The sequence below is a fragment of the Physella acuta genome, unplaced genomic scaffold (assembly GCF_028476545.2).
Source record: "Physella acuta isolate Inbredline_101_S28 unplaced genomic scaffold, ASM2847654v3 ptg000988l, whole genome shotgun sequence".
Classification (NCBI taxonomy): Eukaryota; Metazoa; Mollusca; class Gastropoda; family Physidae; genus Physella; species Physella acuta.
The window spans coordinates 2,612-26,522 of record NW_026732505.1 but is presented as its reverse complement, the minus strand read 5'-3'; the positions used below and the strand labels follow the sequence as shown (position 1 = coordinate 26,522).

General features: G+C 35.2%; 3 protein-coding genes across 3 annotated transcripts; 1 reads left to right on the top strand and 2 right to left on the bottom strand.

Annotated features, from left to right (window-relative positions):
* Positions 1-362: 362 nt before the first annotated feature.
* LOC131954281 (sperm acrosomal protein FSA-ACR.1-like) lies at positions 363-6,387 on the bottom strand. The gene is made up of 2 exons (XM_059317860.1): positions 6,353-6,387; positions 363-966 (listed from the first exon to the last, which is right to left on the bottom strand). The coding sequence occupies exons 1-2, from the start codon at positions 6,385-6,387 to the stop codon at positions 363-365; spliced, it is 639 nt and encodes a 212-aa protein (XP_059173843.1).
* Positions 6,388-13,869: 7,482 nt separating this feature from the next.
* LOC131954280 (sperm acrosomal protein FSA-ACR.1-like) lies at positions 13,870-14,652 on the top strand. The gene has a single exon (XM_059317859.1). It carries the CDS (start codon positions 13,870-13,872, stop codon positions 14,650-14,652), a length of 783 nt encoding a protein of 260 aa, XP_059173842.1.
* Positions 14,653-14,687: 35 nt separating this feature from the next.
* LOC131954300 (uncharacterized) lies at positions 14,688-22,282 on the bottom strand. Its single transcript, XM_059317882.1, has 5 exons — positions 22,202-22,282; positions 21,549-21,619; positions 16,225-16,372; positions 15,004-15,062; positions 14,688-14,882 (listed from the first exon to the last, which is right to left on the bottom strand). Exons 1-5 carry the CDS (start codon positions 22,266-22,268, stop codon positions 14,688-14,690), a joined length of 540 nt encoding a protein of 179 aa, XP_059173865.1. The 5' UTR covers positions 22,269-22,282.
* Between the last annotated feature and the right edge of the window lie 1,629 nt (positions 22,283-23,911).

Sequence of the window (23,911 nt, the reverse complement as noted above, 5' to 3'; positions counted from 1 at the left end):
CAACACCAACGGTAAGTCAATTTAGTCAATTTAATCCTCTTTTAATGCAGCTTCTTCTTTCTTTCTAGATCATATTTAAGGGGATTTCTCCCAACGCAATTGTAATTCGATTTGCTTTTTCTTTCATTGCAGGATTGTTTCCAAAAGTGCGTAGAGAATCCTAAATGTTTGAACTACAAAATGCCTAGTGGCGGCGTGTGTCAGAATAAGATTGCAGATGGGGTAAAGATAGACCCAACACTTCAAGTCGAATCGGATCCATTAATACGATGCGAAATGCGTACGTTTATTATACTTTTGCTTATCTTTGTTTTGATGTGTTTCTGATTTGCCTGCTCTGCCCTGCCATGCCTTTCTCTGCTCTACTCTATTTTTTCTCCATTGCGCTTTGCTGTGCTTTGCTGTGCTTTGTGCTTTGCTGTGCTTTGCTGTGCTTTGCTGTGCTTTGCTGTGCTTTGCTGTGCTTTGCTGTGCTTTGCTGTGCTTTGCTGTGCTTTGCTGTGCTGTGCCTTGCTGTGCTTTGCTGTGCTTTGCTGTGCTTTGCTGTGCTTTGCTGTGCTTTGCTGTGCTTTGCTGTGCTTTGCTGTGCTTTGCTGTGCTTTGCTGTGCTTTGCTGTGCTGTGCTGTGCTGTGCTGTGCTTTGCTGTGCTTTGCTGTGCTTTGCTGTGCTTTGCTGTGCTTTGCTGTGCTTTGCTGTGCTTTGCTGTGCTTTGCTGTGCTTTGCTATGCTTTGCTGTGCTTTGCTGTGCTGTACTTTGCTGTGCTTTGCTTTGGTTTGCTGTGGTTTGCTGTGCTGTGCTGTGCTGTGATGTGCTGTGCTTTTGCTGTGCTTTGCTGTGCTGTGCTTTGCTTTGCTTTGCTGTGCTTTGCTTTGCTGTGCTTTTGCTGTGCTTTTGCTGTGCTTTGCTGTGCTTTGCTGTGCTTTGCTGTGCTTTGCTGTGCTTTGCTTTGCTTTGCTTTGCTTTGCTGTGCTTTTGCTTTTGCTTTTGCTTTTGCTTTGCTTTGCTCTTCTCTTCTCTTCTCTTCTCTTCTCTTCTCTTCTCTTCTCTTCTCTTCTCTTCTCTTCTCTTCTCTTCTCTTCTCTTCTCTTCTCTTCTCATCTCTTCTCTTCTCTTCTCTTCGCTTCTCTTCTCTTCTCTTCTCTACTCTTCTCTTCTCTGTTCTGTTCTGTTCTGTTCTGTTCTGTTCTGTTCTGTTCTGTTCTGTTCTGTTCTGTTCTGTTCTGTTCTGTTCTGTTCTGTTCCTTTCTGTTCTGTTCTGTTCTGTTCTGTTCTGTTCTGTTCCTTTCTGTTCTGTTCTGTTCTGTTCTGCTCTGCTCTGCTTTGCTCTGCTCTGCCTAAAATCAATAGGTTTACAATTTAAAGAAATAAATGAAACATTTTATTTTTTTCCATTGCAGCTGTCGCGGCTGTAGAGACAACTACGGAGACAATAACAACAACTACAAGTATGTTTTTTTTTTCCTTTATTAAGTCATTATTTAAATACATGATTTAAAAAAATAATACCATTATAATTTAAAAATGTAATTGTTGTTTTTAGAGAAACATTGTAATAGAGGCTTTGCTCTGCTTTGCTCTACTCTTATCTACTCTACTATACTCTATTATGCTCAGCTCAGCTTTGCTCTGCTCTGCTCTGTTAGAATTATGTTTACAATTTAAAGATATAAATAAATCGTTTCATTTTCTTCCATTGCAGCTGCAGCGGCTGTAGAGACGACTACAGCGATGAGGGCAACAACGACAAGTATTTTTTGTTTTCTACTTTATTTAGTCATTATTTAGATACATGATTTTTTAAAAAAAATAACACCGTTATAATTTTAAAATGTATCTGCTTCATTTAGAGAAACATTGCAAGAGAGGCTAAGAATTTCAAGCTGTTCAGAAGTAAGTTCAAAATAACGGTTGGCACATTGATAAATATACTCGTTAAATTGTTAAAAAATTAAATGTGCTATATCGGCATTTCTTTTCGTATGTTTTAGTTATCGTTGATTATGATTTTAGGTAAGTGTAGATGATGGAAAATTTTAAATAAGCGCCAGTATTGTATTAATGCAAGGGGTCGGCATGGTCGAGTCGGTATAGTTCGAACCCTTAGGCAGATGAGGTTCGACAGCTGGGGACAGCAACTCATCTAGCAAAGAAAACTCCAAAATTAAACAGCTGCTATCTTGCAGTTTGTTCTTGGTTGGACAAAGACTATGGAAGCAAATCCAAAAAGAAAAGCAGGATGAAATATGAGTCAGCAAGTTGACACGTATAATTAATTCTTTTAGAGGGAATCCCTTCCAACACTAAAAATTAAGAACACAGAATAAGTAATACTTCTGCTGATTGTTTTCATTTTTTTCCATCGACAGAACATCTGGTCGGCCTTAGACATCAGACTTCGTGTTGTCTCGCATTTGGGATGTCCAATTCGACCAGCTGAACATTTTATTTTATTCTCTTATCTATACCGATAAGATTAGGCTACAATTATTTTTTCCTTTTTTTTTCTTTTCTAAACGCTAATTAATGTCTTATTTAAAGTTATATGTGACACTGAAAACAATCAAGCGGAAACATAATTTAGTACATCAATTCAAAGTAAAATAACAATTTCACAATATGGATTTTTTTTCTGTTATAATAAAAGTAACTTAGTAAAAAGTAACGTATTATTTGTTTGATTATAAAACATGTTCTTGTATTGTAATTTAGTTGTCTCCAAAATGTACTGTGTTATATCAAATAAACATTTAAGAAAAACTTACATAAATACAAATGGTTGCTACGGTGAGGTTTGTGCAAATGGTAATACCACAGGTCGTGTTCATATTCAGAGACATTGAAAACAAATGCTGGTTCAATAGACGTTTCGATCCAAGGTTTTCGTCAGCACACAACAATTGAATTAAAGACTAGACTGATAAAACAAATATTTTTAAAACATTAAAAAATAAAAACCTTTATAAAAACAAGCTTTAAAATAGATAGATAATAAGAAAAGAAAACACAATTTCTGCTTTTTATATAAAAACTTACGTTGCTTATGAGATCTAAAAAATATTTTGTCAAAATCTCAAATTTTGATTTATTTATTTATTTTTGCACAGTTACAATACTTTCTCTACAATTTGTTAATGAGAAAAAATGATTTGAAGCATTTAACAAACTAGTAGCCAGAAAAAAAAATGTATGTTGGTGTTTAAATTTGCATCACTTTTATTCCACAGTGCTGTCCCAAAAACCACGATGTTATCAAATTTCAATAATAATTTTTACTATATGGAACTCTTTCGACAAACAATGTAATCAATAATACTCTTTCTTTCCACTATAAGAGACCCACTAAACAAGCAATGTTATTAATAATACATTTTTTCTTCTATGGGGAACTTACTAAACAAACAGTCAGTAACATACCAAATTCATAACCCAATGTTGGTTTTTCCTTCAGTCTGAAGACCTGATCACCACAAGAAGTAAAGTTTTTTTGAAAAAATGTATACGTTTTCCTGTGGTTCATAAAAATTATTTTTAGTAAAATTCAAATAAGGGATAGGAGATGGGGAGGTCGAGTGGCAGAGCGCTAAACTACTAAACGACAATTCTAGAGTTTGGGACCCTGCCTCGAGTCCAAATTAACCCCGAGTTCACCCATTTCTGATAGATACCTTCCTCTCGTGACGGAATGTAAAGGCGATTGGACATACTGTTGACCAAGCTAACCCTTCATTTGCTGAAGTCGCTGAAACAGGCAAACTCTACTACACCTACCCCATGGACTGGGAAACCAAACAGGTCAAACAAATTTTGGAGATTTTGAAAAACAAATGATCTACATATCTGAGCTGCTTTTTTACTTTCACGTATATACGAAGTATAGAGAAAGTATTTTAATCGAGATGTTTGCAAATCTCGACGTTTTACGCCTCACTGATACGGAAAAACATAATTTTGCAATCTTGTCCGTATGTCTGTGTGTATGTCTGTGTGTGTGTCAGTGTGTGTGTCTGTGTGTGTGTCTGTAAACACGATAATTTGAGTATCGTTACAGCTAGGTTAATGAAATTTCATATATAAATATTTTATCAAAATCGTAGATCCGTATCAACTGTTGAGCGATTTCCGTTAGCAGGAAGTGGTACTTTTTCTACTTTGGATTTTTCAAAAGCCTATAAATTGAGTACTATTTCAGATAGATTAATGAAATTTCATACGTAAGTAAAAGATCTAATTCTCTACCTTCTGTCAAATTTTGAGTAATTTTCGTTGACTGGAAGTACTAATTTACGCTATTTCAGATTTCTCAAAAACTAATGTAAATTTATAGAGTACTAATAATATTCCGCACTATTATGCACATTTTATTTGGCGTTCACTGGTGTGCAATTATTTTTTCTACGAGATTTTATTCTATTTTTAAAAGTTTAAGTATTTAAAATGGATTAAAATTCATGTCTATATCCCGAGTTCCCATCCCCTGTTTTTTTCCCACGTTTTCTTTAACTTGCTTTCTCTGTTTTTTCTTTGTTTGTTTGTTTGTCTTTCCAATCCAATCTTGCGATCGAAATTTCTGGCACTTCCCAGTTAGCTAGCGCGCTGAAATTTTCAGGGAAGCTTTCTTTTGGATGACCATAGAATATGCAATTGTTATTATTACTAAATTGATCAATGGAAACATTTTATTGAGCATTTTAGACCGCTATATAATCTATATATATAATTCTCCTCTGCGAGCCATTAGAAAAAAAAACGAGCGACGCGTACCTCGCGCGCAATGAAGCGAACGATCCCACGTCGCCACAGGCTTAGGGGCAGATAATTTAGTTTGAACCGAGTTTAAACTTACAGGAGGTAGGCCAGTTTGGGGGAGACGATATGGTCGAGTGGTTGGGCACACGATTGCTATCCCACTCGACACGGGTTCAAATCTATGTGTTCTAGTCAGTAACCAGCCCGAGTCCTAACCGCTATCAACTAACCTCTGACAATCATTCACTTGCGATTGAGACCGCAGAAGAAAGGGTCTCTCGTTTTTTACGAGTTGTCTTTTTACGAGTTGTCTTCGTTTACCAAAAAAAAAGTGAAAAGATAAAATCGATAGCAAGATTTCAATGCAAACAAACAGACAAAGACTAAAAAGTAGAAAATAATAATCATTAAAAAAGTTTTAAAAAACCCACTTTTTTCATCGCTTATAGTAGAGTGATCGCTTGCATTATTGTGATGTATAACATTTATTTTCTACTTTTTAGTTCAATCAGAATACGTGGGTTTTTTAAAACTTTTTTAATGATTATTATTTTTATATAAGAATATTCGAGAAAGTTTAGGGGAGATCACTCCTGGTTTATTTTAATATACAAGAAAAAACGAGTTTTTCTTCCTTGCGTAAAATAATGGTCCTCATATGATGGGAGACAACTAAGCACTAAATGCAAAATGATATTCACATGCCTAGGGGTATGTAAGGTAGATAAAAGGAAAACAAAATCAGAGCTGTAAACGTACACGAAAGTGTCAGTGGGTAAAACTTTCCAAGCCATTATTCCTACTGGAATCGACAAGATATAACATAAGGCTGCTGTTTGTAGTTAATCAAATGCCATGTGTATACAGTAACTGTTCTTTTTAGGAAAACAAAGTGTGAGGCGAAATGTAATGTAAAATGAAATATCCCGAAAGTCTATGTAAGATTAACCGACAATACGTCTTTAGAAGCTCTGGTTATTCCCACAAAATATGAAGAGGAATAACTGGCCAGACTGTATCTGGCATTCTTTACAAAGACATGTTGCATACAAGGTGCAATCATAATGATTCAAATTTGTTTTTCGTTAGATTCATAAACAAACGGTAAATAGGAATGGCTCATTGAAAGATGTAATTTCGAGAGGAATATTGTATTTTTGTCTTTTCTTATGGTTGCTAAACAAAAAAGTCCCGAGATTGAAACCCCCGTACATGTCAGAAAGAAGTATGACTTTTGTAAATCTGTGTCGGTCCTCATAAGCCGATCATGGAAAGTGTAATACTAAAGCGAACATGGCAAGGTACACTGACGCTGTAAATTACATGTGTGGGGCTATTAGAATAAAACAATTGATTTATAATATATAATTAGTAAAAACTATTAGCGAAATTAAGTGAGTCGGTTAATCTAATACGTAATCATTTGGCTTATTGCCTTCGGTAGAGGTCACTGACTATGAAGAAAAAACTCCTAGATCAAATTCAAACTAGAGTTTTATCACAGATTGCAAGTTTATTTTCAGTTCATTTAATGATAAAAGAAATACATTAGCAAAATTAAAGAAACAAGAGCGGATAAAATGGTGTTCATATGTCTCTCAAACCTCGTCATATAAAGAGCAGAGTTTCTTCCAGGCATCTCTTCGGGGGGGGGGGGGGGGGGGCGAAGCCCCCCCCCCCCCCCCCCCCGAATTTTTTTTACCGCCCCCTCGAACGAAATGAAATTTATATAATTTATATAGAAAAATATATACTTTTAACAGTGTCCGCCCCCCCGAAGAAAGTCTAATGCCCCCCCGAAAATTTCAAGTGCCCCCCCCGGAGAAAAAAGTCTGGAAGAAACACTGATAGAGAGAATGTATTGTCAGCATTACGTCAAACTGAATTGTAACTCCACTACGAATTAGAATTGATATAGGCGACGTCTTTAAAAGTGCATTATAAAACGACCGCGCCACCTACACAATCATTTACAGCACTTCTTTCTGTTCTTTCTGTTTTAAGTGTAAAATATGTATGGCTCAGTTTTGATTTGTCTCCATATACGACTTAACAGCTTTAAGACGAATTTTGTATCCCCCCCCCCCCCCTCCAAACTGCTCTCTCTCCGTGTCATCGTTTGATCGTCAAAAAAATAACCATCCCCATCCCTGCTACATTGATATCATAATCAAGCCAATCACAAATTATAATTTTCTATTTTATTCTCTTAAGGGGATATAATCAGGGCAGGGTGTTTTTCCTTAAAAGTATTATACAATTAGTTTCCCCTATATAAGCACATCTATAGGCCTAGTCAATTTTACAGGCTCTACATTATGGAGAAATCTTGTTCAGTATGAGATTTACTGATCAATTTGTATCATACTTTTCTTTATCAATTAACCTTTCTAAATAAACTGAAACGCTGCTATAATTCAGTTTAAAATATAAAGTTAAACAGAATTTTTGCAGTTATAAATGTTTTGAAATATTTTTGTTTGAGCAAATTACCAAGAAAATAGAAAAAAAAAAAAATCAAGAAAATAGATGAAATATCTATACATATAAAGCAAAGTGGCCAAGTGCCCAACAGGGCACTTCCCGGCGCCGCAGGCGCGTCAAATTTGGCACGATGGTGCCTTGGGGCGATAGAACACGAGGGCCGGTGACGGTTCGCCGAAATGTCTACGGAGAAGGGATCAAAACTGACCTCGACTGACCGGCGCCTTATATGGGCTATATTACAAAAAAAAAAATTCCGACGACGACCCCCTTGATATTTTGTGATGTGGTAGGAGAACGCCTTGGGGTGTCATAAAAAACTCGGCATATCTGGGAAAACTTCGTAAAGGGGTCAAAACTGACCAGTTGTATTTCCCTATATAATCTTTGTATTTTATGGGAAAAACAGAGGGTCATTTCAACGCGGATTTTAAGGTACTTAAGCTCAATATTTATGGCTAATTTTTTGCGTACTCTTAGGACAATGGCTTGACCTTTAGGGTAAAACTGTCGGTTTGACTCAAAGCCCTCGACGAGGGCTAAAAAGTGATTGCGAGTGAAATTCTCTTTATATGACCTCGATTACGAAAAAAAATGTTCTTCCTACGACCCCCCCTTGTTTTGAAATGACCCCCTGTTTTTCCCAAAAATACAAAGATTATATTGGGAAATACGACTGGTCAGTTTTGACCCATTTCCCTATTTTTCCCGGACATGGCGAGTTTTTTGTGACACCCCAAGGCGTTCTACCACCTCACAAAATTTCAAGGGGGGTCGTTGGAGGAAAAAAATTTTCGTAATAGAGCTCATATAAAGAGAATTTCACTCGCGGTCACTTTTTAGACCTCGTCGACGGCTTTGAGTTAAACTGACAGGTCTGCCCTACGGCCAAACCATTTACCTATAAACATGCCAACAATTAGCCAGATGTAATGAGGGTAATCGCCCTAAAATCCGTTTTGAAATGACCCTCTGTTTTTCCCATAAAAAATAAAGATTATTTAGGGAAATACGACTGGTCAGTTTTGACCCATTTCCCGATTTTTCTCGGACATGGCGAGTTTTTTGTGACACCCCAAGGCGTTCTCCTACCACCTCACAAAATTTGAAGGGGGGTCGTCGGAGGAAATTTTTTTTCGTAATATAGCCCATATTAGGCGCCGGTCAGTCGAGGTCAGTTTTGACCCCCTCTCCGTAGGCATTTTTTGGCCAACCGTCACCGGCCTTCGTGTTATATCGCCCGAAGGCACCATCGTGCCAAATTTGACGCGCCTGCGGCGCTGGGAAGTGCCCTGTCGGGCAACTGACCACTTTGCTTTATATATATAGATGTGGCTGCTGTGTGTGTATGTTTGTGTGTGTGTTTGTTTGCCAGCGTGTCAGTGTGTTTGCGATCGTAAATTTGAATATGTCTGTAAATGTGCCTGTGTGTGTCTGTGAGTGTGTCCAAACGTAGTTCTATGAATGTGTTTTTTGTGTCAACGTCTGGGTTGGTGAACGTTTCTTTTAATGTATGCGTGTTTTTATTTTATATGTATTTTGTGTTTCTGAAAGTATTTTTATGTGCTTTCGTTTCAGCGCCGTTATATTTGTGAGTGTTTTTGTTTGTTAGTCTGTGTTTATGTGTACGTTGCTTTTTTTTACGTAGTTCTGTGTAGTAAAGTGTGTGTGCTGAGCCCCCATCCCCTTCAACCCCCCACCCCCCCCCCCTACCGTCCTCGCCTAATCCCCTTAGATAACATATACTTGTAAGAAGTCAGTACCTATAACTTGAGTTTAATTATTCATTGTTGTGTAAGTCGTTGGGGGTAGGGGTGTAGAGAGAAAGGGGGTGGTGATTTATTAGTGCGACTTACAAGAAAAGAAAATCGTAATAGGCATTCTAAACCAATAAAAAACTCTCATTTGTCACGAGATTTAAATTAATCGAACAGAAAAATCTTCCACAAGTGTAGCAGAAGAAAATTGATTGAATTTTTTCTTAATTTTGTTTACAAGGTCAGCGTGATATATTTTGTAAAAACATATAGATCAAAATGACGCGCTATATTTGATTTTTTTTTCCTAAATTTAATTGCCGTTTGTTTATTTTTACATAATAGCTTTAATAGGGATTGGGTTGTCAGACAGGAGCGCCCTTAATTGCTTACTCCAAATATCCCGAGTTCGGATCCAGCTTAGATGATAATCGATAGATCATCAGCTCATCTAGCAGGGAAAACTCCTAAATCAAATAACTTGGATGGAGAAAAGCTACGAAATAACGTCTCGAAGAACAAGCAGGCTGAAGTAACAATCTACGGGTCATATGTCGCATAACATATTGACACGTAATACTTAATTGTGTATCAGAAAATTCCGCTTAATATGACAACTAAATTAAGAATGAAGACGAAAAATAAATGAAAATAAAAAAAAATGCAGACAAGAAAATAGCTGACAACATTGTTAAGAACGATGTGTTTCGTTTCTGATTTGTCGGACAAAACCTAAGGTTTTTTTATTATTGTTCTTGTGTTACTTTTTTTTCTTCCTTTTCACCATTGGGCAACACATTTTCACTATTGAACGTACCAGGTATTGTTCATACGACTTAACCAGATCAGTGACAGACAATCCCCTAGGGTGTTTTCCAACATAGAATGATCTATAGTGAGCTGAAGGGGTAAGTAAGGTTGGGATGGGCTTCACCAAGTGGGCTTAATTTTAGTTTTTTTATCATGTGGGCTTAAATAGATGTGTTATTTTATCTGAGAAGCGATTACTAATCCAACACTCTGTGATCGCTTTCAAAGCTTATCGATAAGTGTACAACTTACGTTTTAATGTTCGTGATTCTGATAATAAAATGGCTGTTTACGATATTGATATTTAAGATACACTGGATAAAGTAAGAAGAAAAATTATAATATTTGCCTCAAAATTAGATCTTAATAGAGAAATAAAGTTTGAGACAGATGGATGTCTTTGGTCTCTACAAACTACCCTCAACAACCCACTCTTCACAACCTACCATCAACAAACAACCCGTTAACAACCCACCATCGAAAATGTACAATCAAGAATCATCACCTACCATAATCAACAAGCCCCCATCAAGATCACAACGTTAACAACCCATCATCATCCTACCAACAAAACCCACCATAAACAACCCACCATCAACAACCCCCCACCAACAGCCCACCATAAAAAATTCACCACCAACAACCCACCATCAACAACCCACCATCAACAACCCATCACCAACAACCCATCACCAACAAACCACTTCCAACAACCTACCTCTAGCAACCTTCCTCCCACAACCCACCTCAACAACCCACCTCTATCAACTCACCTGTAACAACCCACTTGTAACAACCCACCTCCAACAACTCACCTCTAACAACCCACCTCCAACAACTCACCACCAACAACCCACCACCAACAACTCACCACCAACAACCCACCACCAACAACCCACCTCCAACAACCCACCTCTAACAACCCTACTCCAAAAACCCACCTTTATCAACTCATCTGTAACAACCCACCTCCAACAACCAACCTCTAACAACCCACCACTAACAACCCACCTCTATCAACTCAACTGTAACAACCCACCATCAACAACCAACCATCAACATCCCACCATTAATAAATTGAATCAAGTTTTTTTTTATATTCCAATAGCCCCACACACGTAATTTACAGCGTCAGTTTACATTGCCATGTTCGCTTTAGTATTACAGTTTCCATGATCGGCATATGAGGACCGATACAGATTTACAAAAGTCATACTTATTTCTGACATGTACGGGGGTTTCGATCTCGGGACTTCTTGGTTTAGCAACCATAAGAAAAGACAAAAATACAATATTCCTCTCGAAATTACATCTTTCAATGAGCCATTCCTGTTTACTGTTTGTTTATGAATTCAACGAAAAACAAATTTGAATCATTATGATTGCACCTTGTATGCAACATGTCTTTGTAAAGAATGCCAGATACAGTCTGGCCAGTTATTCCCCTTGATATTTTGTAGGAATGAGCATAGCGTATATAGATGTATTGTCGGTTAATCTTATATAGACTTTCGGGATATTTTATTTTACATTACATTTCGCCTCACATTTTGTTTCTTAACAAAAAAAAGTTGTCGTATACACATTGCATTTAATTAACTACAAACAGCAGCCTTATATTATATCACGTCAATTCTGGTGGGAATAATTTTTAGGAAAGTTTTACCCCATGACACTTTCGTGTACGTTTATAGTTCTGATTTTGTTTTCTTTTTATCTATCCTACATTCCCCTTGGCATGGGAATATCATTTTGCATTTAGTACTTAGTTGTCTCCCATCATATGAGGAAAATTATTTTACGCAAGGAAGAAAAACACGTTTTTTCTTGTATATTAAAATAAACCTGGATTGATCTCCCCTAAACTTTCTCGAATATTCTTATATAAAAAAAATGGGAAATCGGGATATAGACATGAATTTTAATCCATTTTAAATACTTAAACTTTTTAAAATAGAATAAAATCTAGTAGAAAAAAATAATTGCTCACCTTCTGTCAAATTTTGAGTAATTTCCGTTGACCGGAAGTACTAATTTACGCTATTTCAGATTTCTCAAAAACTAATGTAAATTTATAAAGTACTAATAATATTCCGCACTATTATGCACATTTTATTTTGTCTTCAATTTCTCTGGATATGAACACTACCTGTGTTATTACCATTTGCACAAACCTCACTGTAGCAACCACTTGTGTTTATGTAAGTTTTTCTCAAATGTTTATCTGATATATACTTTGGAGATAGCTAAATAACAATACAAGAACATGTTTTATAATCAAACAAATAATACGTTACTTTTTACTAAGTTACTTTTATTAAAACAGAAAAAAAATATCCATATTGTGAAATTGTTATTTTACTTTGAATTGATATACTAAATTATGTTTCCGGTTGATGTTTCAGTGTCACATATAACTTTAAATAAGACATTGATTAGCGTTTAGAAAAGAAAAAAAAAAGGAAAAAAATAATTGTAGCCTAATCTTATCGGTATAGATAAGAGAATAAAATAAAATGCTCAGCTGGTCGAATTGGACATCCCAAATGCGAGACAACACGAAGTCTGATGTCTAAGGCCGACCAGATGTTCTGTCGAGGGAAAAAAATGAAAACAATTAGCAGAATTAATACTTATTTTGTGTTCTTATTTTTTAGTGTTGGAAGGGATTCCCTCTAAAATAATTAATTATACGTGTCAACTTGCTGACTCATATTTCAGCCTGCTTATCTTTTTGGATTTGCTTCCATAGTCTTTGTCCAACCAAGAACAAACTGCAAGATAGCAGCTGTTTAATTTAGGAGTTTTCTTTGCTAGATGAGTTGCTGTCCCCAGCTGTCGAACCTCATCTGCACAAGGGTTCGATCTATACCGACTCGACCACGCAGACCCCTTGCATTAATACAATACTGGCGCTTATTTAAAATTTTCCATCATCTACACTTACCTAAAATCATAATCAACGATAACTAAAACATACGAAAACAAATGCCGATATAGCACATTTAATTTTTTAACAATTTAACGAGTATATTTATCAATGTGCCAACCGTTATTTTGAACTTACTTCTGAACAGCTTGAAATTCTTAGCCTCTCTTGCAATGTTTCTCTAAATGAAGCAGATACATTTTAAAATTATAACGGTGTTATTTTTTTTTTTAAAATCATGTATCTAAATAATGACTAAATAAAGTAGAAAACAAAAAATACTTGTCGTTGTTGCCCTCATCGCTGTAGTCGTCTCTACAGCCGCTGCAGCTGCAATGGAAGAAAATGAAACGATTTATTTATATCTTTAAATTGTAAACATAATTCTAACAGAGCAGAGCAGAGCAAAGCTGAGCTGAGCATAATAGAGTATAGTAGAGTAGATAAGAGTAGAGCAAAGCAGAGCAAAGCCTCTATTACAATGTTTCTCTAAAAACAACAATTACATTTTTAAATTATAATGGTATTATTTTTTAAAATCATGTATTTAAATAATGACTTAATAAAGGAAAAAAAAAACATACTTGTAGTTGTTGTTATTGTCTCCGTAGTTGTCTCTACAGCCGCGACAGCTGCAATGGAAAAAAATAAAATATTTCATTTATTTCTTTAAATTGTAAACCTATTGATTTTAGGCAGAGCATAGCAAAGCAGAGCAGAGCAGAGCAGAACAGAACAGAACAGAACAGAACAGAACAGAACAGAACAGAACAGAACAGAACAGAACAGAACAGAACAGAACAGAACAGAACAGAACAGAACAGAACAGAACAGAGCAGAACAGAACAGAACAGAACAGAACAGAACAGAAAAGAACAGAACAGAACAGAACAGAACTGAACAGAAAAGAACAGAACAGAACAGAACAGAACAGAACAGAACAGAACAGAACAGAACAGAACAGAACAGAACAGAACAGAGAAGAGTAGAGAAGAGAAGAGAAGAGAAGAGAAGAGAAGAGAAGAGAAGAGAAGAGAAGAGAAGAGAAGAGAAGAGAAGAGAAGAGAAGAGAAGAGAAGAGAAGAGAAGAGAAGAGAAGAGAAGAGAAGAGAAGAGAAGAGAAGAGAAGAGAAGAGAAGAGATGAGAAGAGAAGAGAAGAGAAGAGCAAAGCAAAGCAAAAGCAAAAGCACAGCAAAGCAAAGCAAAGCACAGCAAAGCACAGCAAAGCACAGCAAAAGCACAGCAAAGCAAAGCACAGCAAAGCAAAGCAAAGCAAAGCAAAGCAAAGCAAAGCAAAGCAAAGCAAAGCAAAGCAAAAGCACAGCACATCACAGCACAGCACAGCACAGCACAGCACAGCAAACCACAGCAAACCACAGCAAAGCACAGCAAAGCACAGCACAGCAAAGCACATCAAAGCACAGCAAAGCACAGCAAAGCACAGCAAAGCACAGCAAAGCACAGCAAAGCACAGCAAAGCACAGCAAAGCACAGCAAAGCACAGCAAAGCACAGCAAAGCACAGCAAAGCACAGCAAAGCACAGCAAAGCACAGCAAAGCACAGCAAAGCACAGCAAAGCACAGCAAAGCACAGCACAGCAAAGCACAGCAAAGCACAGCAAAGCACAGCAAAGCACAGCAAAGCACAGCAAAGCACAGCAAAGCACAGCACAGCACAGCACAGCAAAGCACAGCAAAGCACAGCAAAGCACAGCAAAGCACAGCAAAGCACAGCAAAGCACAGCAAAGCACAGCAAAGCACAGCAAAGCACAGCAAAGCACAGCGAAGCACAGCAAAGCACAGCAAAGCACAACAAAGCACAGCAAAGCACAGCAAAGCACAGCAAAGCACAGCAAAGCACAGCAAAGCACAGCAAAGCACAGCAAAGCACAGCAAAGCGCAATGGAGAAAAAATAGAGTAGAGCAGAGAAAGGCATGGCAGGGCAGAGCAGACAAATCAGAAACACATCAAAACAAAGATAAGCAAAAGTATAATAAACGTACGCATTTCGCATCGTATTAATGGATCCGATTCGACTTGAAGTGTTGGGTCTATCTTTACCCCATCTGCAATCTTATTCTGACACACGCCGCCACTAGGCATTTTGTAGTTCAAACATTTAGGATTCTCTACGCACTTTTGGAAACAATCCTGCAATGAAAGAAAAAGCAAATCGAATTACAATTGCGTTGGGAGAAATCCCCTTCAATATGATCTAGAAAGAAAGAAGAAGCTGCATTAAAAGAGGATTAAATTGACTAAATTGACTTACCGTTGGTGTGGCTGCAGTTACAGCGACGAATGTGCCCGAAAGATAACCAGAACAGTGTGCTGTCAAATAGAACATATATGCATATATATATATATATATATATATATATATATATATATATATATATACATGCATATATATATATATATATATATGTGTGACTGTATATATGTGTGTGAATTTGTTTGAGTATGTTGGTGTTTGTGAGTGATTGTATGCATACAAGTGTGTGAGTGAGTTTATATGAGTCTGACTGTGTGTGTGTTTATAAGTGAGTTTATGATAGTATGTGCGAGTCTGAGAATGAGTGTGTGTGTGTGTGTATTAGTGTATGTGTTTGTGTACATCATATTGTGTGTGACAGAGCTTGTGAGTGTGTGTATTATTGTGATAATGTGTTTGTGTTTTTTAGAGGATACGTGAGCATTTGTGCATATACTAATGTGTGAGCTTGTGTGTTTGAATGTGTATTTGTGTGTATTATTATTGACTAACTTCGATTATTTTGTATAGTGTTATTTTAAGTATGTTAGGCGAGGTCAGCCCTGCATGTAAATGTAGAATTAACATTTGAAATGAAAAGTATGTACTTTGATCGTTTGAGTACATTACAGCAGCTAACACCAAACAAAAGTTTTATTCAGCTTTATTTATCAAAAGCAGATACGAGTACTGTGCTTTTATAGATGTGATTAAAAAAACCTAAAGCAAAGTATTCAAATGAAACTCCTGAGTATTATCGACTAAAACAAAGATGATGTTATTGAAGTCGATGGGAAAATAATGTAAATTTCTTACAAGTTTATCTTATTGTTACAAGTGATAATTTAGATTGAGAATATTGTAAAATTAAAAAAAAGAAAACTTAATTTGTATCATTAATAATTAATAAATACCTAATTTCAATATCAAAACGGTATACAAAACCCAAAAATCTACTGATTCCTTTCTAATTCGGACTTTGGCTGGTCAACCCAAGCCATATAGCGAAGTGGACGGCCAATGTGGTAAATCAAGAAACATTTCGAACTTTGGCCGGTCAATAGGAAGTGATATTGGTTAATGCAACTGCCTACAATTATTACACGAACTAAAACAGCCTATAGCGTGTATGTGAGGTATCAATTTAAAAAACAATAATTGAAATAATCATTTCAAGATTTTTATTTTTAAAAATCAAACAATATTTTCATTCATTGATAAAAAAAAACCAAAGCTTACTTGCATCATTAGGGCAGGTGACTACATATTCTACATTGTAGTTGGGGTTGACGGACTGAGAGAAGAAGTAGACTAGGCAATATCCAATAGAAACGTGGAATTCATAGATGAAGCATGTAACTTTACTTACACATGCCAAAAAGCACTCCTGCAAGAAATATGTCACTCTTTAAAAATTGTTACCAAAACGTTTGTCAACCAATAATTTTGCTATCGTATTCAATGTATTAAGCAAAACATCTTATAGTTCCTCATTATGTCTTCTGCTAGTGGTAATTTTTTTTATTCAACACTGAACGACACGATATTGATTCTGTTGCCATACGTTTTATTGTCTGGTACCATTCAGTATGTTAGAATATCAAATGTACAAACAAAAATATCGATTCATTGGTAGTAGCGAGGTTGAATCAAGGACAATACGTTTGAAAAACAAAACATTTTAAATACGTTCTTAAAAGTGTGTATAGAAAATTGTATAGCTGATGGTGTTGATTCCTCGTCACATCATGTTGTCATAGTTTGTTTACTGTGAAAAAAAGCCACGTTTTTAAATTTTTAATAGCAATTTAAAAAAATAAACCGGGAGTGATCTCCCCTAAACTTTTTCGAATATTCTAATATAACACTACGTGGGATGTCAACTCGGAATATAGACATGATTTTTGTTTACTTAAACTTTTAAAAATAGAATAAAATCTAGTAGAAAAAAAATTGCGCACCAAGCGAGCACCAAAACCAAATGTGCGTAATAGTGCGCAATATTATTAGTACTTTATAAATTTACATGCGTTTTTTGAGAAATCGGAAATAGCGTAAATTAGTACTTCCGGTCAACGGAAATTACTCAACATTTAATAGAAGGTAGAGAATTAGATCTTTTACTTACATGTGAAATTTCATTTATCTATCTGAATAAGTACTCAAGTTATAGGCTTTTGAAAAATTCAAAGTAGAAAAAGTACCACTTCCGGTTATCGGAAAGCGCTCAAAAGTTGATAAGGATCTAAGATTTTGATATAATACTTATATATGAAATTTCATCAACCTAGCTGTAACGGTACTCAAGTAATCGTGTTTACACACTGACACACAGACACACAGACACACAGACACACACACACACACACACAGACATACGGACAAGATTGCAAAATTATGTTTTTCCGTATCAGTGAGGTGTAAAACGTCGAGATTTGTAAAAATCTCGATTTATTTTTTTTGCACGATTACAATACTTTCTCTATACTACGTATATACGAGAAAGTAAAAAAGAAGATATTGGTTTATTTATTGTGAGACTTTTATTAAATTGTATGATTTTTCAAGTAGAACAATGTATCCTTAACAAAACAAATATTTAAACTAAAAACCGCTAACAGAAGCTTAGAATCTCTAAAAAACGATTTTCTGCCCATTTTTAGTCATTGGTCAACTCTCATGAAGCTCTGCCCAACAATTAATTGTCGTCAGTTTGATGTAGGCTTAGCTAGTACTTAATCTTGTTATCTCATAATTTATTATTGAATTTAGCAATCTTTTAACTACATTTTTATGACTAAGCTTATAACTAACTATAATAAGAATTAGATATTCGTGCATTGTCATCGGAGTAGAATGTATCTGGAAAGTATAAAAGACAGTGAAAGCAGGTCTATATTGAGTTACAAAATAGTCCACAAACCTAAACAAAAAAGTAAGAAATAACATACATTTATCCAAACAACCACTTATGAAATCATTTTGTATTACTTTTGTTAGAAACTATATATATATATATATATATATATACTAGACTACCCGTTATCAAGTTAGATTTATGTGGGTTTCGGTGGTCATCTATAAATGACATTACGTCTGTCACTTATCATCACAAAATAACCAGACTCCACATTCAGAAAGACGTTTTTTGTCCTTTAAAAACACCGATTTCGGCTGAGCATGTGTCGGACCACACAAGTGACCTACCCAACTCTACTTCGCATGCCCAGTGTTCCGCCAAGTCTCAACCTGTTTATATCGTTTAAAAAAACGAGGACAAAGAAACAGGTGAACTCTACTTCACCTGCCCTGTATCCCGCATTGTTCCGATAGGCAACTTTATCATTCACATCTAAAAAAAAAATTGAAATGTTTTTTTAACATTGACATGATATGTCTAGAATCCTTGCCACCCGTATGGAAACCTATTACACTAAAAACTTAGCTCTCTAGACCAGTGGCGTAGCGAGGTCGGGTGTCACCCGGTGCGGCACTTAATGGTGTCACCCCCCCCCCCCCCAGAGGCGTTGCGACCCTTCCCGGGGACAAACTTTCAAGTTTTCGATTTGCACCCCCCCCCTCAAACTTTTGATTTGCACCCCCCTAAAGTTTTCGATTTGCACCCCCCCCCCCCTCAAACTTTCGATTTGCACCCCCCCTCAAGTTTTTCTGTATATATATTGCTATTTTTTGCCTTGGTGTCACCCCCCTAAATGGTGTCACCCGGTGCGGTCCGCACCCCCCGCCGCCCCCCCCCCCCTCGCTACGCCCCTGATCTAGACTCTTGACGTCATTGATGTTTTTTTTTGTACTATATATTAATAGTTTAAGTCTGCTTAACAAACTTGATTTATGCGCATAGGCCCTAGATCTAGTATCTTTGAAATTAAGTTTTATCTTAAATTAGCCAATTCCATAGCTAAACAAACAAAAATTTATATAAAATAATGAAGGTCTGAAATAGTTTAGTATAAAAACTCATTGTTATCTAGATCTAGATGGAGTTATCTAGATACTACGACTGGTTTGGTTAAGGGGATATGCGCGGAAAAAAATCACAAAATTTCTTGTTTTTCGTCATGATGGGTTTCTTGCATTTTTGGATACTTTGTCCATTTTTGTATAAAGAAAATAATAACTTTAAAGAGAAAAAAATATTTTATGTGTTTAAATTACGATTTTTATAACCCTATTAATTAAAAAATAATCAATTTTTCCCAATCTTACAAGCGCTCTATAAAAAGTTTTATATCCGTCATTATATTGTATTTGACATCATTGGAAAGCTGGATTTCTCATGTATCTAATAAACTTAATTTCCTACATCTCGGAAAAACCCAAAGCTTACAATCGGCTTTGCAGTTTACACAGATATGGTACTTTCCTGACCTAGTTTTCGTTACTTTTGGCTTTTTATCTCAGTTCACAGGTTTTTAACACTAAAAAGCCTACTACTTTTTTATTTATTAAACAATGCAAACCATATTTTCAGTAAATGTTCTTGATGCAAAAATACAACTTTTGTCACGAGGGAATTGTGATTGCTTTCATAGAAAAAAAGTATTTGGTAATTAATATGCACATTTTGAAACTTTTGAATACTAAAAAGGGTACGATATTTTAGAGCTTGTAAAATTCTTACTAGTAATTATTTCAAAAAGTTGTCGTGACAAAAGTTTTAATATATACTGAAATATAAGCAGTTTAAATTTTATTGCTATAGGTGCATAAATAAAAAAGCCTTAGTATTTTTAAAAATACCGAAAAATTCAAAATGGCGGAGGTTTTTTGGGTTTCCATGACAACCAAAATTGTTTTCGACCCTCTTTTTTGCTGTTTAGTACTTACTTTTATGTGCCAAATATGATAAAAGTATTCAAAAGGCTTTAGATCTTAAAGTGTAAAAAATAGAAAAAAAACATAGCATATCCCCTTAAGTCGAGATTTTGCCGTAACTCTAGACTTTAGCTAGATCTAGATTTAGAATTTCTAAGATCTAGGACCTAGATAGATAAATCACTTGTATTCTTGATTTAGATGATCCGTGAAGCTAAAAAGCAAAGATTTATATTCAATATTTAAGGACTAAAATAGTTTAAAAAGGAAACTCAAAAATGTATTCTGATTTTAAAATTGTTTTTTTTTATCTAATTAATTTTGGTTTGACCTAGATTCTAGATCTATAAAAACACCTTCGACAGCTGGCCTTTAGATTTTAGATCTAGAGAAATGTATTGTATACTTAAATGAAAAAGGACTGTTGAAAATTGATATTAGTGTTGGAGCGTATTAAAAATAGCAAACGGACGTATCGTTAAAGCAATAGCCGACAGAAAATTAGCTATATAATGCGTTATACATTTAAATCGGCAACAAAAATCTTCTATGGAAGCCGCCATTATTGTTGTAAAAAGTAAATAAATCATGTGACGTCACTATTCACTGTCATTGTTCTGAACTTTTATAATTAATATGTGGTTAATCTATTAATGTATAAATCAATGAATTAATTAACGTCTTTACATAAATTAGTGATTAACAGTCTTTTTAAAAAAGAAAATTGTTCTCTACCTAATTAATATTTTACAGCAGATTCTCCACTGTACCCAAACGGACAAACAAATAAATATTTAAACATGTAAACAACTTGAGTTTTAGTATATATATATATATATATATATATATATATATATATATATATATATATATATATATATATATATATATATATTTATAAATGATTCTTGCTTAAAAAGTAATTTAATCAATCACACATTATCTTCTGGGATGTCTACTAAGGACGACACTAAATAGAGCAAAGCGGAGAAGCAGCTGGCAGAGGCAGGACTGTCAGTTGGGACTGCCAGGAAAAAAAAGTGGAGGGAGCTTTCTAGAGGCGTAGCTATGGGGGGCAGGGGGGGTACATAAGTCCCAGGGCGGCGACCTTAGGGGGCGCCAAAATAGGTTGTAAAAACAAATTAAAATGTCATTTTAGCTGCATTTTTGCATTATAAATAGTTTGAGGGGGGGGGGGGTGCAAATCGAAAGTTTGAGGGGGGGGGGGGGGAGAAGCAAATCGAAAATTTGCTCCCGAGGGGGGCGCCAAATTGAAAGTTTGTCTTCGGGCGCCGGGAAAGGTCGCTACGCCTCTGGAGCTTTTTTTTAGCGTCCCCAAGACTGATGAATAAAAATGTAAACTCTCTCTCGCACTATCAGGGTAAAGTTTACGCTAAAATAGATGTAACAGAGCCAGGAATAGACCTAAATGTATATTTAATCATTTTTTTAAAAAGAAAAACAAGCTTGGAACTTTCAATTAAAAACTAACCTTAATTTTACCATTTAAAATAACCATTTTCTATTGTTAGGAGTAACATTTAATGATACTTCAACAACAAATGTAATGCCCATTTTAGGTCAAAATGAATATTTATTATCTTGAAAATGTTTTTAAAATTTGAAGCATTTATAACATTACTTTAAGTAAATATTGCACTATAATAAAAGACAGTTTAAAAAAAAATCATGTAGTAAAAATAATTTTAAAAAACAAAGTAACTTACATTTTGAGTTGAGAAAGAATAAGGTTGAGAAGCTACATAGGCATAGATGTTCGATGTACATTGATTAGAGCCTAAAATGTTTATATAAAAATACATAAACATACTTATTAAAATAATTGTACTTATATGGAAACGCATATATATATATATATATATATATATATATATATATATATATATATATATATATATATATAATTTCACCGTGTGTGTTATGTTTTTAAAAACACGAGCCGACCAGCGGCGTATCATACGCCGCTATTTAGTTGTTGTTTTTTTCTACTTTTCAGTAATTCATAATTTGTGAATTCGACAGTACTAATGCTGCCACTGAAAATATATTTGCTTTAAAACACTAAACCCCTCCTTCCCCCCCCCCCCCCCCTCCTCGTGAAAACATCCTCCTTTTAGTTACCTCCCCTAAGTTTAAAATCATTTCAAACTAAATTATCTGCCCCTAATAGCCTATACGCGTGTAAACAGCGTCAACCACGGCTCATCAGACCATGTGGGTACGGGGGGGGGGGGAAGGGGTAATAGAGATATGCCTATAGAGGAAGGGAGGGGACTGCTAGGCGCGCTTACAGCTTGTTTTCTAGCGTCTCCCCAGAAGAAAATTGCAATTGATATTAATGTCTACTGAGTATACTTACTTTGTGCCTGACAGGCCGTAAAAAGGATTACAGCATACGCTACAACGTGCATAGCAGCAACTTGCATTTTCTGAAACTTGTGAGTTCTGTCATATAATTGTAAAGTATTAATTTATCGGATTCAATGGGAACTGCCACAATCGCTTAGAATATTTATGTTTGTTGCTAAAATCAATCAAAACATTTTAGAATATTTTATTTTGGTGTTACAACAACTACCAAAATCATCTATACCATTTTAGCTTGTTTTACGAGATTTATAAATATTAACAAAGGCTTTAATTTTCATTGATAGGTTTTATAATATCAACAATAATATACCTAATATAACCAGTTTACACGTATAGCCTACTTAATTGTGTTGGAGGGGATCTCTACCAACACTAAAGTTAAGAAGAAAGAAGAAAAACATTCCTTTTAAGAACGTCCTCTGTACGCTGGGATTTTCCTCAACTACTTATTTAAATAAACCGGGAGTGATCTCCCCTAAACTTTCTCGAATATTTTTATATAAAATAACAGGGGATGGGAACTCGGGCTATAGACATGATTTTTAATCCATTTTAAATACTTAAAGTTTTAAAAATAGAATAAAATCTCGTAGACAAATTAATTGCACACCAAGTGAACGCGAAATAAAAAAGCGCATAATAGTGCGCAATATTATTAGTACTTTAAAAATTTACATTAGTTTTTTGAGAAATCGGAAGTAGCGTAAATTAAAAAAAAAAAAAATCGAGATTTTTGCAAATCTCGACGTTTTGCATCTCACTGATACGGAAAAACATAATTTTGCAATCTTGTCCGTATGTCTGTGTGTCTGTGTGTGTGTGTGTGTGTGTGTCCGTGTGTAAACACGATAACTTGAGTACCGTTACTGCTAGGTTGATGAAATTTCATATATAAGTATTTTATCAAAATCGTAGATCCGTATCAACTTTTGAGCGATTTCCGATAACCGGAAGTGGTACTTTTTCTACTTTGAATTTTTCAAAAGCCTATAACTTGAGTACTATTTCAGATAGATAAATGAAATTTCACATGTAAGTAAAAGATCTAATTCTCTACCTTCTGTTAAATTTTGAGTAATTTCCGTTGACCGGAAGTAGTAATTTACGCTACTTCCGATTTCTCAAAAAACTAATGTAAATTTTTAAAGTACTAATAATATTGCGCACTATTATGCGCTTTTTTATTTCGCGTTCACTTGGTGTGCAATTAATTTGTCTACGAGATTTTATTCTATTTTTAAAACTTTAAGTATTTAAAATGGATTAAAAATCATGTCTATAGCCCGAGTTCCCATCCCCTGTTATTTTATATAAAAATATTCGAGAAAGTTTAGGGGAGATCACTCCCGGTTTATTTAAATAAGTAGTTGAGGAAAATCCCAGCGTACAGAGGACGTTCTTAAAAGGAATGTTTTTCTTCTTTCTTCTTAACTTTAGTGTTGGTAGAGATCCCCTCCAACACAATTAAGTAGGCTATACGTGTAAACTGGTTATATTAGGTATATTATTGTTGATATTATAAAACCTATCAATGAAAATTAAAGCCTTTGTTAATATTTATAAATCTCGTAAAACAAGCTAAAATGGTATAGATGATTTTGGTAGTTGTTGTAACACCAAATAAAATATTCTAAAATGTTTTGATTGATTTTAGCAACAAACATAAATATTCTAAGCGATTGTGGCAGTTCCCATTGAA

Excerpts from the sequence above, each read along its gene's own strand:
- LOC131954280 (XM_059317859.1), top strand. The coding sequence starts at position 13,870 with ATGAGAAGAGAAGAGAAGAGAAGAGCAAAGCAAAGCAAAAGCAAAAGC.
- LOC131954300 (XM_059317882.1), bottom strand. The coding sequence starts at position 22,268 with ATGCAAGTTGCTGCTATGCACGTTGTAGCGTATGCTGTAATCCTTTTT. Across the intron at positions 16,373-21,548 it reads ATTCTTTCTCAACTCAAAAT|GAGTGCTTTTTGGCATGTGT; the intron begins GTAAGTTACTTT and ends TATTTCTTGCAG. Across the intron at positions 15,063-16,224 it reads CACCTGCCCTAATGATGCAA|CACACTGTTCTGGTTATCTT; the intron begins GTAAGCTTTGGT and ends TCTATTTGACAG.
- LOC131954281 (XM_059317860.1), bottom strand. The coding sequence starts at position 6,387 with ATGCCTGGAAGAAACTCTGCTCTTTATATGACGAG. Across the intron at positions 967-6,352 it reads TCTGCTCTTTATATGACGAG|CAAAGCAAAGCAAAGCAAAG; the intron begins GTTTGAGAGACA and ends GCAAAAGCACAG.